Consider the following 17,894-nt stretch of genomic DNA (forward strand, 5'->3'; position numbering starts at 1 on the left):
AGGGCCAGTTTCTTCAGCTGTTTTTATTCTAAGGAAAATGATAATGAATATATGAAACTGTGCTTTCATTAAAGCCAACAAAATACACAAATCTTATTTTGAAACCAACTTTACTGTCTTCCTTATTTTGAAACGTTGCACTGAATCTATTATGAATTACCTATTTTTTTCCTTTAACCGTAAGAACTGACTTTAAGTAGGGGATTGTCCCCCTCAGAAGGAGTGACAGGGAACACATTTGAAATTGAAAAAGAGTAGGTGGGAGCACTCTTTGTACCTTGCTGTGAGCTGACAGTGGCTGGAGGTCAGCAGGTTACGACACAACTGCACATTGGCAGCACTTTTACCTGAGCAGTGTTTGGTGTATTATAGGGTTATTGGGGCAAATGGTTTGAACAGCTTTGATTCAGTTTGCTTTTGGCTTCTAACTGATTAACTGGCTTGGTTTAATAATTCTGCTGTAGAATTCTCTAACCAGAAATAGTGCTTTACTTGGATGAGAGATGTTCCTGCCTTTGGAGATGCTGTTAGTTTTTTGAATGTTACTAAATTGTGATGGAAAAACTGAGGGAAGAAAACACTCTAAAAAGGGATGATTTATTTGTGAATTAATGGGGTCTGTTTGTTTCCTCAGAAAAGCAGTGGAAGTTTTAGCACATAAGATGTGTCAAAACAAATTGAGATACTGCAAGAATATATTATAAGGGTGATTATTTTAAGTGACTTAGGAAAGGCTGACTGTATGTGATCTAATGGATCTTTGATTTGTACTTTGCATAATCCTTACCAGGAGTAACTATAATTACTGTTCTGCTGATTTGTATTGCTAAGCAGACTTTTTTTCCATGACAGCTACAGCATTACTTACATGACTTATGTTTAAATAATTGGAATAATGTATCCATTATTTGCTTCAAAAAAAGTAAAGCTTTAGAATACTCATTTTGTGGAAAATATTTAAGTCTTCTCCTATACTATATCACAGACTTAAACATGCATGGCAAAGTTTTTAAAAAGCTACCAAACCCCAACCAGAAAAAAAAAAGACCAAACCCACCTCCAAACAATCAAACATAACCTTCAACTTGTTTTTTTCCCTCTGATTAATGTGGAATAAAAAGCTAAGTTTTGTTCTCTCTGAATTTGTCAGGTATGCACAATATTCAACTGTGCATTTATATGTGAATTGTGTATTTTTTCCTTCTCAAAAATAATGTTTATCAGTCTCTTTACAGACGCGTGGTACCTTCTGACCTGGCATTTACATGTGAATTTTGTGTTTTCCTCCTCAAAAATAATTTTTATCGATCTCCTTACAGATGTGTGGTACTTTCTGATCCTTTGAAAGACTCTTCCCGTTCTCAGGAATCTTGGAATGCCTTCCTGACCAAACTCAGGACGTTGCTTCTCATGTCTTTTACCAAAAACTTAGGCAAGTTTGAAGATGACATGAGAACTTTGAGAGAGAAAAGGACTGAGCCAGGGTGGAGCTTCTGCGAGTATTTCATGGTCCAGGTAGGAGTCTCTTGTTACTGAAGAAAAGTACTTGAGTCCTAGTTTTAATAATGGTGCTTTTTTTTGTTATATTGGTACTTTTAATGTTCTGATCATTCTTTGAGGGCTGGGGCAGGAAATAGGAAGACTGGTTTAAAAGCATTTTTAGATCCTGTCTGCAGCAGGTCTGTGTTATGTTGTAATACATTTAATACAGTAATACAGTTTCCTGCTGTTAAAGAAGCAGAATCTTTTCAAGCTTGTCAAAATTTTATGAATCTCAACTGAATCAAACAAATGGAATCTAGAAAGTGGTTTGGTAGTTGCTCTTGCATTTTGGGTGAATAGTCCATTACTGTGCCTGTGAAAAGAATGTTTAGAATACAGTGTCTATTTTGAATAATCCACATAGATAATGCCTCGAATTCCTTTAGTATAACTTCCTTTAATACTCCTTAAATATGACTTCATTTCAGCTGGTTTAGAGAAAAACAAGAAACTCTTGCTCAATGAAAGTAAAAATTTTGATTCCTTTGGACTTTTCTGGTCTCTGTGCAGTGCTGTTTTCCACCTCATCTTCACATCTCCTTTGACTGCACGTGCTGCCTCTTGCCTAAGATATACCTAATTTTCAGACTTCTTCTACTTACCAGTTAGGCTCTGTGTACAAGGAAACCTTTTATGATACACTGCAATTGTTGCCTCCACAGTGTAAATGAAGAGGAAAAATTAGTACTATTATGGGAGATGACTCTTCAGTATTTATTTATTTATTTATTTATTTATTTTTAAATTCAGACTTTAATAGATGTATGAGCAATATCTTGTAGTGAATCAGGATCTGGATACACATCAGAATTTACTGGCATAGCTATGTGACTTTATCTCCTTTTGTGAATCTCCCTGTGTCAGGAAGACATGGTGCATCTGCTCCAATGGCAGGGGTTCCTATATGTGTGAATACTGGAAGGGAAAGAATGTTAGAAATAGTAGTTCCCAGAGCTCTGTGGATGGGGACAGGCTGTAATTCCAGTGTGAACAATATCAGTAACATGTTCCTTGTATTGCTTGTGTGTCAAAAGGAAGAACTGGCCTTTGTCTTTGAGATGCTGCAGCAATTTGAGGATGCACTAGTGCAGTATGATGAACTGGATGCCTTGTTTTCCCAATATGTTGTCAACTTTGGGGCTGGTGGTAAGTGTCTTAAAATGTGAAATAACTGTTAAGTGGATCAGTGTCTTTGCTCTGCTGAGCATCCCAGTGCTTTTGGTACCACATGAGTGCATGGCAGTCAGGGAGAGGATGCACTGGGCAGCTTGTGCTCTTGTTTTATGCTGTGTTTTATGCAAACTCGTGTGTTTGTCAGTTATAGTCTTAACTAAAGTTTTGTTTCTCGTCTCTGAGGCTTAGAAGCAGTTTGTAATGAAAACCTGCATTTTGCTCTTACGGGATGATTGTTGCAACCAGAGCCCTGAACTCTGTAATTACCCAGGTATTGATCTGTCTGAGATGCAGCTGCTGTTTTCACAGCTCACTGCTAAATTTTTCAGTAAAGAGCTTCCTGGAGAAATGCATTCAGTGTTGCCTCAAATTACACGAGATGTTTGGTAATCACTACAAAACTGAACAGAAGTAAGTGCTTAATCTGCAGTACAGAAGATTTAACTTCCTCTTCAAGAAAAATTACTGTGCAAGGAGTATCAAATAACTTTAAACCGCCTTAATGAGCTAAAGCACATGTTGTTATATAACAGCTTTAATGGGGTATGTGTTATGAATCTGGTAAAAATATAGTGCAGGAGTAATTGCAGTGAAATATATTTGTGCTGACTGAACCCAATGCAATACCTGAAAGTGGGGGCACATCTATTCATGACAGCTCGGTAAGAAATACTGAAGTAGATAAAGCTTGTTTGTTTTGAGCTTCAGATAGGCTCAGTTGCTTAGAAATAAATTATGAACTGATTGTCACTATACTAATAAGAAATATGCAATTAAGACAAAATGCCTGTGGGGTTTGAATGTTCTGAAATTCAGTTACCTTACCTAGCTTTGGAAGTTCTGCTGGTTTTTTGTTTTGTTCTTGAAGTTATTAATTCATTTATCTGTGTGGTCAACTTGGGAAGGACTAAGCTGGCTCACAAACTCTGGAGGGAGGATGAAGAGGCTTATGATAGAAAGCAGTGGTTGATTCTTGGATATTAACTTTATTTACTTAGATGGTGCAAACTGGCTGACGTTTTTTTGCCAGCCAGTGAGGAGCTGGAATGGTTTAATTCTGCGAAAACCAATAGACATGGAGAAGAGAGAGCTAATTCAGAATCAAGAGGCTACTCTGCTGGACTTGCGTAGTTACCTGTTTTCCCGTCAGTGCACGTTGTTAATCTTCCTGCAGAGGCCATGGGAGGTTTCCCAGCGAGCACTGGAGCTTCTTCACAACTGCGTGCAAGAACTCAAGCTACTAGAAGTGAGTCAGTGTAATATATTCCATTATGTGAATGATTTTATCCAGCGATGATCTAACGAGGTGTTTGAAGTTTAGATGTCAGTGATCAGACTACAATAAGCACTGGCTGTGAGTTATCAAAATGATGCTGTAATAACAGATTGTGCTGCTGTTGGTTGTTTCATCTTTGGCAAGAAATCTGGAGACATATCTGAAAAACTGAACCTGTGTTTAGTTTAAGTATTTTAGTCTTCATCTAGGAAGTTGACTGTTTACCAATTAGGTAATTTATCTGCTCCTTTCATGGATTTACTACCAATATGTTGAAATACAGTTCCCATCATTTAAATCTGTAGCAGTGTTGTATTAAAGGAAATGAGGCAGAGTGGTTAATATATTGTTTTGCAGGCTAGTATAAAAGAGAAGTTTTGAACTACAAACAGTATCTACAAAGGGGCTTCTTTGCATAGCTGCTGCCATGCAGCCTTTTCTGGTTCTTACTTTGTGATTCCTTTTGGTGCCCAGTAATGCTCTTCAGTATTTTGCCTGTGTCTCTGGCCAGCTCATCCAGTGACAGAAGAAAAAGAAACAAGGGACAACACTCAAAGCTTTTTGCCCTATCTCTTGCCTCCAGACTTTACCTCTCTTCCCCTCATACTTTAGTTTCTGCTGGTATTTTTAAATCCCCTTAAAGATGCTTTGTTAGGGTGATTGTACACTGGTCACCCTTCCCTGTGTGACCACAGGTGTCTATGAATTGAAATAGATCTTTAAGAACAATGTAGTTTGCATGAGATTATTTCTGGATATCACCTTGTGACTCATCCATGTCCTTCATCCCATGGGTGCTCTGTTAGTTTTTTCTGTACCATTATAACAACTGCTAACTCTTGCCTGTCTGACACTGTGGTGGTGAGTTCCATCTGTTCACCTGCACTTAAAAACTGCAAACCTATTTCAGATGCATTGCTGACATCATCTTGTATTGTAAAACTAGTGTGTAATTCCCACAGATGTTGTTTCGTGTGTGCATTTTGTGGGTGGTTTTTTTTCTTTCCAAAATATGTACATGCAGCCTTCTAAATCTCGGAATGTACTTCCTACATTTCCCCCTTTTGCTCTGCCCCAAATCTGTCCTGTGCTCTCAGTGTTTGGGGCTTTTCTGTGCATTGTCTCTTATTTCAGCTGTTTTGTCGTGCTGTGGTGATCCAAACTGAGTGCAGGTGCTGAGGCCATGAGACAGTGACACTTATTTGTGCACAGCATGTAGTTATCCCTGTTGGGATCCTTTTTCTTAGTATGGGCAAATCCATTACCATGACTTGGCACCATGGAACACACAGCAGAAATCTAAACTTCTCTGTTCTTATTGCCTTTATCTTCCTTAAAATTCTTTCAGAATTCAGATCTTTATTATTTTTTCAAATGCATTCTGCTTGTACTTTGAACTTTCCTATCACATTAGTCACCTAGTTTATTATGCATTTCAAGACTTCCATAATCTTTCTAAAAGGAATACTTTTGCATTATTTATGAACAGGATTTTGAGACACCATTATTGGGATTATATTCTAGATCTTTAGTTATGCTCAGTTTTATCTTGATTCTTGAAAATATTCTAGTGTCACTCTCCTGTCTTTCTCTTTTTGTATGTGTTTCTTTGTTTATTTGTTTGTTTTCACCTCCATTCTTTAATTAGTTGTCCATCATAGATGTCTTATCCTTTGATGAATAAACTTACTGTTGTGAAGGAAACAAACTAATTTGTTTTTTCAGTTTTTTTAACTCTTAATATACTTTTATTTTAGTCTCAGAACTGATGTCTCCTTAGAAAAGTAGTAGTCTATTTAGAGAATTTTTTCTCACTCTGTTTTCCTTAGGCTTAGTTTTCAAACTTTTGGAATAAGTACTAGTACCTATTAGTCTTCCTTTCCTTCTCTTTCATCTTGATGAATGTATCAAATCTAGTTAATATAATCACTGTTTAGTTGCTTAACTGTCCTTGTTTCATGAACTGACAGATATAAATTATTCAGGAGGCAGTGAGAGTTGGCCTGTGCTTTGTGTGTTCTTAGAGTTAAGCTCTTCCAAAAGGTTCTGCTGTGTAGCATCAAGAAAAGCATTTTGCTGAAGTATTTTCTCATCTGACTAATGTTTATTTCCCAGTTAATTTTATCTGTTTGTCTTCAGGTCTCGGTTCCTCCCGGAGCTTTGGATTGTTGGGTGTTTTTGAGTTGTTTGGAAGTCTTACAAAGGATAGAAGGCTGCTGTGACAGGGCTCAAATAGATGCAAATGTTTCCCACACCGTTGGCTTATGGAGCTATGCCACTGAGAAGGTGAGCAAACAGTGTGTTGGGGCAGTGGTATTACAGTGTTGAAGTAGAAAATTTGTTTGCATGGAAGAGATTTTGCACTTGTTATCGTGGAATTTATTGTGGGGTTCTGTGTGTTGTCTTGAGTCTAGTCTGGGTGAGACACCCAGTTTTATATTGACTTCTTCCACTGTCAGGTGAGGCCTGGGAATAACAGGGGTGTGTTTTCCTCTTTTTCTGTCCTCCCCTTCCTCACCACGAGTTTGATAATTAATCACTACTTTGATTAAACTCCATAAGGAGCTCAGTCCATGTTGACTGAGAGGAAGAGCATGTGAACTTCAGTTACAGTAGGAAAAGCTGCCCTGGTTTGGATGCATTTACCATTATAAATAGAGATCCCAGCAATCTGTTTACACAGTACATTATTTCTGCAGTATGTTAGAGCAGTAGTGATAGACCTCCAACTTCACTGAAGGTGTTACCGTTGTCAGCTTGTGAAAGAGGCAAATAATTTCCAATTTTTCAGTTACCACCTCTTAACCATAAATGATCTAAAGTGACCTTTTCAGTTTGGTTAAGCTGCTACCCTAATTACACAAATGCCTTTTCAAGTTCTGCTTTTCCTGTTTCTATGAAAGAGTTGATGTCTAAGGTTGCTACTGCTGAAAAAAATTTTAGAAAGAAGGTAAACTGTAGAAACTACTGTAATAGCATACCATGGTCTTTGTAGATGTTTCTGAAGACAAATGTATGCTCATCCTCTTGTTTATCCATAGTCTGTAGAATATTTTCTATTTATTTTAATCATAGTTTGCTTATATTCCAGTAGACTTAAGAATCCCCTAACTGACCCTAGGAGGTCCTTCTCTTATTGCAAAAGCAGAGAAAGACAATTTCCACCTTGAAGAGTTATTTTTTAAAAATAGAAAAAGGATTGGGAGTGTGATCAGAATAAAGGAGGCAAAGGCTTGTTTGAAGTGGCAATGACTGCATCAGATTCTTCCCATGCTCCTTAGATGTTTCTATGGAAGAGATGTATCAGAGTTGGAAATGTTCCTCCCATTCATCATTTTTCTAACACAAAGGGTAAAGGGAATAATTTTAGGATAATGAGTAGCAGTAAGGTGGAACAGACTGAATGGAAGACATTGAGCAACTAGTGACAAAATCAAGTGGAGCTTAAAATAAATTCAAAAAAAAGAATGTAATGTCCATCCCCATTTTTTATGGTGTAATGACAAACTCAGACCTTCATTCTTTTATGGGCTTATCTTTGTAGTTGATTATTCTGAGTGAATTAAACAAATGGCCAATAGATCCAAACTACTTTAAGACAGTATCCTCTTCTGCCTCCTCTGTGTCAGGAGAACCAGCTGCTGTCTGCAAGGGGTTTTATGGTATTTAACTCTGTTAACACTGTTAGCTGTGCTAATCTCTTTTTCAGGAAGGTTTTCACCTGAATACAATACTTGAGGTGAATTTGCAAGCTGTCTAATCTCAGTATACTGGAGACTGCCTGCATTTCTTGGTTATATAGCTTTCAAAAATGCATATACAGTTATTAGGAGTAATCCTTGTCATAACTGCCAAACATCTCAAGCTCTGTCTATCTTTATGTGGAAAAACAGAAGGATTTATTCAGATTAGATGTTATGCATATAGGAACATGTGTGTATGTGTACATGTTCCAATATTTGAGTCAGTAACTTATATGCAATTTAATTCTTTAATAAATTAATTTCTACTGTGAGAATAACAGTTACTTTTGAAAGCTTCTCTACTTTCCCCCCATGAAGCAACTTTAACACAGACCCTACAGGCAGCATAATATGAAAGCAATGGAAATGTATTGTAGGAATGATGTAATAGAATAAAAGGAGTTTTATGTTGCTTTTACAGCCTATTGAAAGCAAGCATGTGGTTTCTCTTGTAGTTAAAATCTCTGGGTTACCTGTGTGGACTTGTGTCAGAGAAGGGACCCAATTCAGAAGACCTTAACAGAACTGTGGATCTTTTAGCAGGGCTGGGAGCAGAACGCCCTGAAACAGGTACTGCCAGGAATTCCTTCCAAGAATTGACATTGTCTCAAATGCATAGCATGTAAATACATCAGTAATAGGAATTTCCAGGTATACCTATATATCTATATCTATATATATATATATAGAGAGAGAGAGAGAAGAATTTGTAAGAGAGAAAAGTTCTAATGTGTGTCTATTTTAAATTATCAATGCATCTCGTTACTGTTGAAAGTACAAGTTTTTCCATTAATGCTCCATTTACCAGCATTTAGGTAAATGCTCTTGAACAGTGCCAGATCTGAATTAAGGTTTTAATACTTTCAGACGAGTATTTAAAATAAAATTATTTGAAAAACAAATGGAGCATCCTTGATCTGATGCAAATACATAACCTGCAGCTGGAGCTACAAAGTGATATTATTTAAGTGGTATTGAGTGGCTGAACAATTACATTTATTTACTCCTTGGGGATTTTGTCACTCTCCAAGATATTTCTGATGGGAAGAAGCTTTCAGATGTTGAATGTGCTACAACAGTATCTTTGAAGCATTAGCTGACAGGTTGGTGCTTCACTTGCCTTGGAGGTATGATGAGTCTTAATTCAGTGCTATGGTGCCTGTTGTGGTTATTTAAATTGGGGTTTTTTTCCTTCTAAAATATTGACATGTATTTAGTCTGGCAAAGACCTGTAAACTGAGCAAGCTACTTCAGAAAAAACCTTGGTCTTGTTAACCATTTTCCTTTGAAGTACATTGGTTAAAGTAGTAAAATGTCTTTAAATTACAGTATACTTCTGTCATGCTGATTTATAAACCCAGCAGTGGGGAGTTGTGAGAGTATTACTTTTGCCACGATATGGTATTTAAGTGGAACTGTGTGCTGTACATTGAAGAAATGTGGAGAAGTTAGTGCAGTTACTGTGTTGCTGCTTGCCTTTACCCTGCTGCCCTGAACTCACATGTACACATGAAACAGCCTTTCTTGATCTTTTTTTTTTTAAGAGCCTGGGGAAAAGAAACTCATGGTCTGTCTCAAAGTGTTAGTGACATTTCCACCTAAGATTAATTTTAAGTTTTCTCTCCACTTTGTACTGAAGAAAAAGCAGGGATGGGGTGGGGTGGGATGCAGGCAGGCTGTTCTAAGAATGTATTTGTAAGTGACACCTCTTGTTCTGCTTCCTTCTAAAGCCAATGCATCACAGAGCCCTTACAAGAAACTTAAAGAGGCCTTATCATCTGTAGAAGCTTTTGAAAAACACTACTTAGTAAGTATGACTTTTGCTTATTTGTATTAGTTTTGTGTGCTTACACTGTAGAGGGAACAGGGCTAAAATTTTCAAACCTGAGAAGATACATTGAGAACATAAATCTCTATTTCCATATTTTGGTATCAAAGGTCATTCCTTGCACACTGAAGGCAACAAGGCTGATTTGTTTTACAGTCAGAACCCTGTACAGGCCCCAAATTTCAAATATTTGCATTAACTTTAATATTTACAGTTCTGAGCTAGAGGTTATTATCTGTAAGTATGTATACTTAGATATTAAAAAAGCCAATGTCATGGCTATCATATTCTGCTATCCCAAATTCAGAATTAACTGAATTTTTCCCACAGGAATATTGATGTGTGACTTCAGCTACTTCAGCTTCCTTTTAAATGCTTTAGGCTTGCATCTTGCAATGGGTGTTACATGGTTACAGTTATACTGCTGATTTATTTTTTTTTTTTAATATTAACCATGGGACATCAGTGGAAAAAATGGCATTTCTGTTTCTATTTCTGGCTGCAGTTTTATACAACAGAAATTGAGATATCCAATACACTATAAATGATTGGGTTTTGTTTAGTATTTAATACTTAATATTATACCTATTACTATTATTATATTATATCCATTTATTCAGTGGAGAAAAACATAGAATTAGTTAACATTTCCAGGCACAGATAAGATAATTCATTTGCATTTAAAATTTTAATGATTCTGGAAAGTAAAATGCAGCTTTTCAGAGATGTTGAAAGCAAGAAGTGATGAGCTTTTATTACCAGAAAAGGCTTTGTTCTCATTCAATGGCTGGTCTTATGCAACAACCTCAGAATCTTTTTTTAAGACTCTCAAAACTTCTACAAGCATGTTGGCTTGTACCTTGTATCTTTTCATTTGTATATGTAGCTAGTGTCAAAGACTTCTCTGGTTATACTAATCTGTTAAGGATCGATCACTTAGTTCAATTTAGGATATTGTTGTGAGTTCTTAAATGAAGAAAAAGTGATTTTTCTAGGCTCTCCACAAGAAACATCTCAAATGGCCTGAGAAAGAGCTCATTTTAGGTCATTTTCCTGCCCACAGGAATAGATGCTTTCTGATAGGTACTCTGCAAAATATTTAGACTGTTGGAAGTTCTTAAGGAATTTGTTTTGAAGGGTAGAGTATTTCCTAATACACTAAGTGAAGGAGAATGAGCTTCTCTGGAAGGTTGGTGATAGTCAGAAGAGACTGCAGGTTTATAAATATGATCATAGAATTACAGAATGGTTTGGGATGGAAGGGACCTTAAAGATCATCCTGTTCCACCCCCTGCCATAGGCAGGGACACCTTTCTCTAGACCAGGTTGCTCCAAGCCCTGTCCAACCTGGCCTTGAACACTTCCAGGGATGGGGCAGCCACAAATTCTCTGAGCAACCTGTTCCAGTGCCTCACAGTAAAGAATTTCTTCCTAATACCTGACCTAAACCTACTTTCTCTAGCTTGAAGCCATTCCCCCTTGTCCTGTCAAAATGTGACGTGTTTTTATTTATCTGGCCAGAGATTATTTGAGGAAAAAGTTTGATGGTTGAATACAGTGTCTGTTGTAACTGCTGATTTTGTGAGAAGGGTTTGTTGCTGTTATTACGAGCTTAGGGCAAGGTGAGGAAGGTGACATATAGGTGCTGTGTGGTTAAGCTTAAAGATGAGTGATAAACTTCAATTTGGGATTGCATAGCTGCAAGCAAAATTCCTTTAAGGCACTCTCGTGAAAACAATTATTGTGATTATAACCTTAGCATTTTGCATTTAATCGTATGTTTAAATACAATTTACTTCCAATTACCTAATGGCAATATGTGCAGATTTAGTGAAAGAATCATGTACCATGTTCTGTATGTGGTTGATTTGGTTTGGAAGTATTAGTTGTGAGGCTCTGGGGAAAGCTCTAATATTGCTGTAAATATGTTCTGCTTTGATGTATCCTGGAATGATACACCACAAAATCCTGCAATGATAATCTAATGGCAGATAGTTGCTGAAAAATAGGTGCTTTCCAGAAAGAGACAGGAGCATTCAAATGTAAATAAGTGCTTGGAACTGCTTCTCAGCTATTATTTTGGTGGGTTTGAGTTGCCTTATCTGATTTTAATAGGCTTTTTTTACTTCTGTTACTTACAATACAGCTATGGGATAATGACCAGCTGTAGAAAACATGAAGGTGGCCTGTTATAAACTGCTCTGTATTGTGTGACTAATTTGGGGCATTTTGTTGTAGTAATTTAGTTAACTGGCTATGAGATTGTGTGAAATACCATATAGCTACTAAAAATACATAAAGCTTATAATAGTTTCTTTTCTTTTAAACAGGATCTGTCCCATGCCACCATTGAAATGTACACAAATATTGGAAGAATTCGCTCAGCTAAGCTTGTGGGAAAGGACTTGGCAGAGTTCTATATGTAAATGAATGTTTAAAATGTCTTAAATGCACTAGCTCTGAAAAGCTTGAATATTATCCCTGAGAAAAATACACAGTATTTGAACAGGAGTTGTAAAAAGTACTTTTTAAAATGCAAACAAACCCTGTTTTCAGGCTGCATTTCAGTTAAAAAAAAAAGAAAAATAGTACTAGCAATTTCTTTATATCACCTCATGATTTTGAACTTTTACCTTTAATTGCCCCATGTTCTTTAGCTGATTCTTTCTTCTTCTAGGGAGAAAATAGGCAATAGGATGTGGTGGGAAAGCAATAACTATAAACTTTGAAACAAGTCAGAAGCCACATTAGGAAGCAGACTATAGTAAATGAAAGTTATCTTAACTACATTTGTATCTGTATATACCTCAGAAAGCCAGAAAACATGTTTTTGGAGAGTTATCAGTCTCACATTTGAGGTTACAATTGCAAAAATGTTTGTTTCCTTCACTGTGAAGCCTGGTGACTCCTAATTTCCAAATATATTTTTTGTGTTTATCCCTGTTAAAATCCACTGAGGAAACCTCCTGCATTGCTTTTCGGTTTCATTTTATCTTTCTTATTTAGAAGAATTTGGGAGTCCTAACCGTTTTTTGGGAAAATGTGTTTGGGTATGCTTCTCACCTGTTCTCTAAAGCAGTCTGATCTTCTAGTTGCAACAGATTCTCCTGAATTAACTTAAATTTTCCCCTGGGGGAAGGAATGATGTTAGGTTTGAAGGCTACCACGGAATTGCTGCGTGGTGATAAAATGATATTTTCATTGAAGCATTTTTTCTGCTTCACAATTTTTGAGTAAGCATAGTTATAGTTCACTGTCAGAAGCTTGAGATGGCTTTTGTCTCATTTGCTCTGACTTGGGATAGATCTGTGTACGAAGCCTTTCACTGACATTGATTACAGTTCTGCTTGCTTAAGTGAATTGCACAAAGCAGGCCCACAGTTACCAGCAAAATAAAGATCAGAACAGTTCAGATCCCTGCCCCTTGTCCTGCACTGACATGCAGGACAGGTCAATAATGGTTCCTCTCCCATCGCCACTTTGAGAAAAGGCACAGAGAGTTTTCACGGCTGCGAAGGTTCTCATATATTTTCTGCTCATTTCTTTATTTTTAAAGGAGGAAGAAGGGCCCACAGAAGGCAGAAGTCTATCTTCAGGGAGCACTGAAAACTTACCTTGCTGAGGGCTGGGCATTGCTCGTCACGCACACGAGAAAGCAGCTGGCTGAATGTCAGAAACACCTCGGGCAGATAGAAAAGTATCCTCTGAAAGGCGGAGCCAGAAAAATCACCACTGGAGAAAATTATGCTTGGGATTATTTTTCTGATGCATCTCTAAGTTTTATTTAATAGTAAAGAGTGCCAAACATCAGACAGCTAAGCTTTTTCGTGTTTCCATTGTTGCTGTTCACTGGGGGACAGTTGGGTTATTTACTTTTTCATTTTTACTTTCTTGATGTCTGGTTCACTTAACACCTTTTGCATGTGGCTGCTGCTCTCTGTTTTAAACTCTAGGCTCTAGAGAGTTGTCAAATTTGTCTTTAGCTCAGCAGATACCACAGAGTGTATTTTGGGGTTTGTTCTGTTGTGCTGGGTTTTTGTTTGTTTGGGTGTTTTTAGAACTAGACAGACATTATACATATCGGCCTCCTTTGCAAATTCTTACATCACTTTTAAACACTCTTAAATTTTTCTGCTTCAGTGCAAATGCTCTTAAGGAATCTGAGCCAGTAATATTGCATTCTTAGCTAAATATTTAAGTGATCATTTGTATCCCTGGCACTTAAAATTTTAAAGAATGTCTTACGACTTAGTTATGGTAAGTGATGCTAAAACAGCTGGCAGATTCTCAGCCAAGTAAACTGGAGTAAAATCGAATACTCAGGTTATTTAGTGCTGTGTTGGGCAATGTAATGCACAACACTGGGTCTTTAACTTGCATGCAGCATTTATAATAGTCAAATAATGAATTTTCTATGCTCACTAATTGTTTTAGATGGGAGAAGGTTGCACAGGTTAATAATGGATCATATTTTTAGTAGGTCTGCAAACGTAATATTGAGATTCTGCAATGCTCTCAGATGATAGTAAATCTTCCATTGATTCTCTCCTAGTGGAAGAGTTTGGTGATGATAACATCAGGTCTTGTCTTTAAAGATTAGAAAAGCAGTACTTGAATTGTCTTGTTTTCAGTCAAATTTGTCATTGTTGTAGGTTTGTACCTCATGTTTCCTTAACTTTGTTAGTTATCTTCAAACAAGCAGCCTGTTAGCTGGTGATAATCACTTAACAGAAGATGAACGCAAAAGCTTTTGCCAAGAAATACTAGATTTTGCCAATCAGCAAGTAGAGAACCAAGGTAAGTCTGCTTCTTAAATACTTAAAACTTAAGCTGCTCTGATCTGATTGTTCCCTGAAAGTAGATTGGGAGGCTTTTTCTGACTGGGTTCATCACCTTGTGTGTAACTTCTGGACCAACGTGGTTCTTTACATGCCATCTCCAAAACATTTACAAAACTGTGATAATTAAGAGTAGTCAAAGATGAAAGAGTAATTAACATTTTCATCCTGAGTACTACAAAGTCTTTGTTTTCCTTCAGTCATGTTTTTTGATTTGACAGCTTTTAATTCATTGTGTGTTGGGTTATTTCAATTGCTGACTTACATTTCTCTCTCACTGCTGGCATGCAGGTGGCAGCTCTGTGATGATACCTCTGGGATTTGGATGTTAGATCTGTACCCATCCACTTGCAGCTTATTGCTTTGTCCAGCTTATTGCTTTTGTCTTCTATTTATTCTTCATGCTGCTTCAGTAATATCTTGATGTCAGATATTAATCATAGTTCAAATTCATACAGAATTCCTCTTGTAGATATAAAGACTGTTCATTTTTATGCAGACATTGTTCTTGATGAATGGATCTACCACAAGTAATAGGTTCTTTTAGACTTGCTTCTTAATAAAGGTTTGGTACTGCCTTAGTGTTGGTTTTGGAATGTAGAAAAGAGAATGAAAACTCCTTGTGTGGTAAAGCTGCTGGCTCAAGGCACCAGCCTGATTAATAGTTTCTTGAACTTATACTTGGTCTTGATTTTTATGCTCTGGGAAGTTTGTCACTTTATGCTACCCTGTTCATCTAGAACACTTTCCATAGTAGTGAAATGTTCAACTTCTGCTTGGACAATCTCTCTTAGTTTAGTTCTTTTTAACAGCTGAAGCTGTAGTGTAAGTAACTGTTGGAAAACAAATCTCAGCACCTTTAAGTCTCACGCAAGATAAAAAATACTAAAGTATTGATTTGTTGTGAAATGATTCATTGTGAAATGTTGATCCACTTAATTCTAGGGGTTAAATTTTTTGAGAGAAAAGATTTGCTGAGCTCCAGCAGCACTGCAGAATAATAACATTCCTTTTTTTCATCTTTCCAGGTCAGAAGGTTATATTGCCTATGCACTCCTTCGCACAACTGAAAACTCTGCATTTTGACCCTCCAAATGCTGTTGTCCACGTGGGTGGAAAGTTGTCCATTGAGTTGACTTTGCTGAGCCAGATGCCCATCCCTGTCCGAGTGGATCAGATTGCCATCCACGTTCACTTCAGCGTTGAAAAAAACAGTTACAGGAAAACAGCTGAGTGGCTCACGAAGCACAAAACTTCCAACGGTGTTATCAGCTTTCCAAATGAAATTGCAGGCTTTCCTTTGTCAAGAAACAACTTGCCAGCACTGGAGCTTTATGAAATGTATGAAAGGAGTCCCTCGGACAACTCTTTGAACACGGCAGGAATTATCTGCAAAAACGTGCACATGCTCCTGCGAAGGCAAGAGAGCAGCAGCTCGCTGGACATCCCCTCAGGGGTGACTTTGGAAGATGGGGCTCACGTGTTGAAATGCAGCAACTTAATACTGGAACCAGGGGACAACAAAATAACATTCAGTATTCAGGTATGTTTTTATGGTTTGGTGAACGTAGCACTCGTGAAAGAAGAACTAAAAATGCTGGCTGAGGAATAGCTTAGTGCTGGCAGGTGGTACCTGGGTTGCTTCCTGTTACACTTGGGTGATCCATTCCCCTTATGGCTTTCCTTTTGTTGTTCTACACCTTCATTCCACAGACTCCCTTGAAAGGATGCCATTGTGTTTATGCTGAAATTTACAGATGACTCTTCTATTTGAAATAATTTGAGTCAGCCTTCCAGAACTTAAACGTCTCGATTATAGCTGCCAAAAATTAAACTGATAAATTCCTGTACAATATAATGTACTGCTCATGAGGTCTGCCTGCACTGTGGAGCTCATTCAGAACAATGTCTAAAAATTTTGATGGAAGTCCTTTTTCTAGACCTTTAATGAATGATTGTGTGGTTAAATTTGGTTGATAGCCTGTTCTTCACTGCAGAGGGTGGCAGAATACTTTTTCACTTGATAGATGTGATAAACTTGCCTGCAAGAAGTGTGACAAAGTTAAGCTCAGCTACAAATGTTTGAATTTAGATGTTAGAATTAAAATTTCCCCCATTAGTCATCTTATTCACATAGGAAAGGAGAAGACAAGAACATGCGGATTCTCTGATATAGGAAGACTAAATTGGCATGAACAAATGTGAAAATAGAGTGTCACCACTCTAAATGCCACCCTCAGAAATTAGATTACAGTCCTACTTCTGCATATAGTGTTGGATATGAAACTTCCTCCATTTCCAATTTACACATACACTCTGAGTCAGCTTAATACTTGGAGTAATCCTTGTTTCCTCCCATTCTTCCCCCAGCAAGCTAAGTACTCCCAGTAATTGCTGAAATATTTAAGGACAGTAGTGCTAATCACTTCTGTTCACATTGCATTACTGCCACCTGCACAGTAAATTGGAAGTTGGCAGGCCCTGAGTACCAGTCCTGGTGGTTGTGGTGGTGGGTTGGGTTGTTTGCTTGTTTTTGTGGTTTTGTTGTTTTGTTGTTTTTTTTCTAACTGCCCCTCATTCTGTGACCTTGCACTTCGTGGTTTGTTTGCTTGTTTTAATGAAATGGGAAAGGCATTTACCTGCTGACTTAGTCCTAGGAAGTGAGATGCCAAGCGTTTTCAAAAGTGAGACTTCACCACTCATTTGGCATTCCAGGAGTGGGGGCTTCTGGCCTCAATTATCATCTTGTTCTGTTCTTTGGGTTTCTTTACTTTCCCTGCCCACCTCTGTAACCCTTCATAGGGAAGTATTTTGTAGAGTCCAATGCTACACTAGTGAACATCAGTTTAGGGAAAATTTGAGTGAGAAAACACTGAGAAATTCAGTGCAGCATCTGAGTGATTAACAAGAGATGGGCCAGTGAGGAATGTGACAGGTTTTTCACAGCTGGTTCATTTTCTGAGCATTATCAAGCCTCTGTATTGGGTTGAGTATGGATGCTGTGAAGAGAGAAAGTGTTTTGCAGTCACACATGGTACATATGCCTGCTGGCTTTGGCATTTTCTAATTGGTTTAAATTAATCGTAGTCCCATTTTTGTCCTTTTATAAACAAATTTCAAAATAAGAGTCTACATATTTACTCCTGATGCCTAAAAACTGATAACTAGACAGAGCTGGACAGGGGATTTCTTGAGCATTTTTAGCATATTTAGGTGCTCCACACCTGAGATTTTAACTTATCCTTTTTTCTTTTTTTTTTTTTCTTTTTTTTTCTTTTTTTTTTTTTAAATTTCTGTCTTGTCATAGAACTTTGTTTAGAGTGAAGCTTTCAACAGGCTCACATACTCTGCCTTTCCATTCCCCCAGTGCTGGGGCAGAAAGCAGTAGCAGGTATCTCAAGGTGGAAGTTGAGCTCAGGTCCCTCATGATACAACGTGGAATGGCAATAATGTCATTTGAACTTCCTAGTGACCTAAATTTTTTAGGTTTCTCA

The 17,894-nt window shown here is 37.5% G+C and overlaps 1 protein-coding gene across 1 annotated transcript in view; it reads left to right on the forward strand.

Annotated features, from left to right (window-relative positions):
- The window catches only part of TRAPPC10 (trafficking protein particle complex 10), a gene marked incomplete at its 5' end in the record, with an annotated part of 42,101 nt that overhangs the window by 11,888 nt on the left and 12,319 nt on the right, over window positions 1-17,894 (forward strand). Inside the window, 10 exon segments of the mRNA XM_029964739.1 lie at window positions 1,320-1,515; window positions 2,577-2,688; window positions 3,714-3,961; window positions 6,131-6,277; window positions 8,190-8,304; window positions 9,465-9,541; window positions 11,893-11,984; window positions 13,119-13,259; window positions 14,247-14,359; window positions 15,429-15,943. Of these exon segments, the coding sequence (XP_029820599.1) occupies window positions 1,320-1,515; window positions 2,577-2,688; window positions 3,714-3,961; window positions 6,131-6,277; window positions 8,190-8,304; window positions 9,465-9,541; window positions 11,893-11,984; window positions 13,119-13,259; window positions 14,247-14,359; window positions 15,429-15,943 (1,756 nt within the window).

Source organism: Manacus vitellinus, unplaced genomic scaffold (genome assembly GCF_001715985.3).
Source record: "Manacus vitellinus isolate BGI_N305 unplaced genomic scaffold, ASM171598v3 scaffold_7_pilon, whole genome shotgun sequence".
Taxonomy (NCBI): Eukaryota; Metazoa; Chordata; class Aves; order Passeriformes; family Pipridae; genus Manacus; species Manacus vitellinus.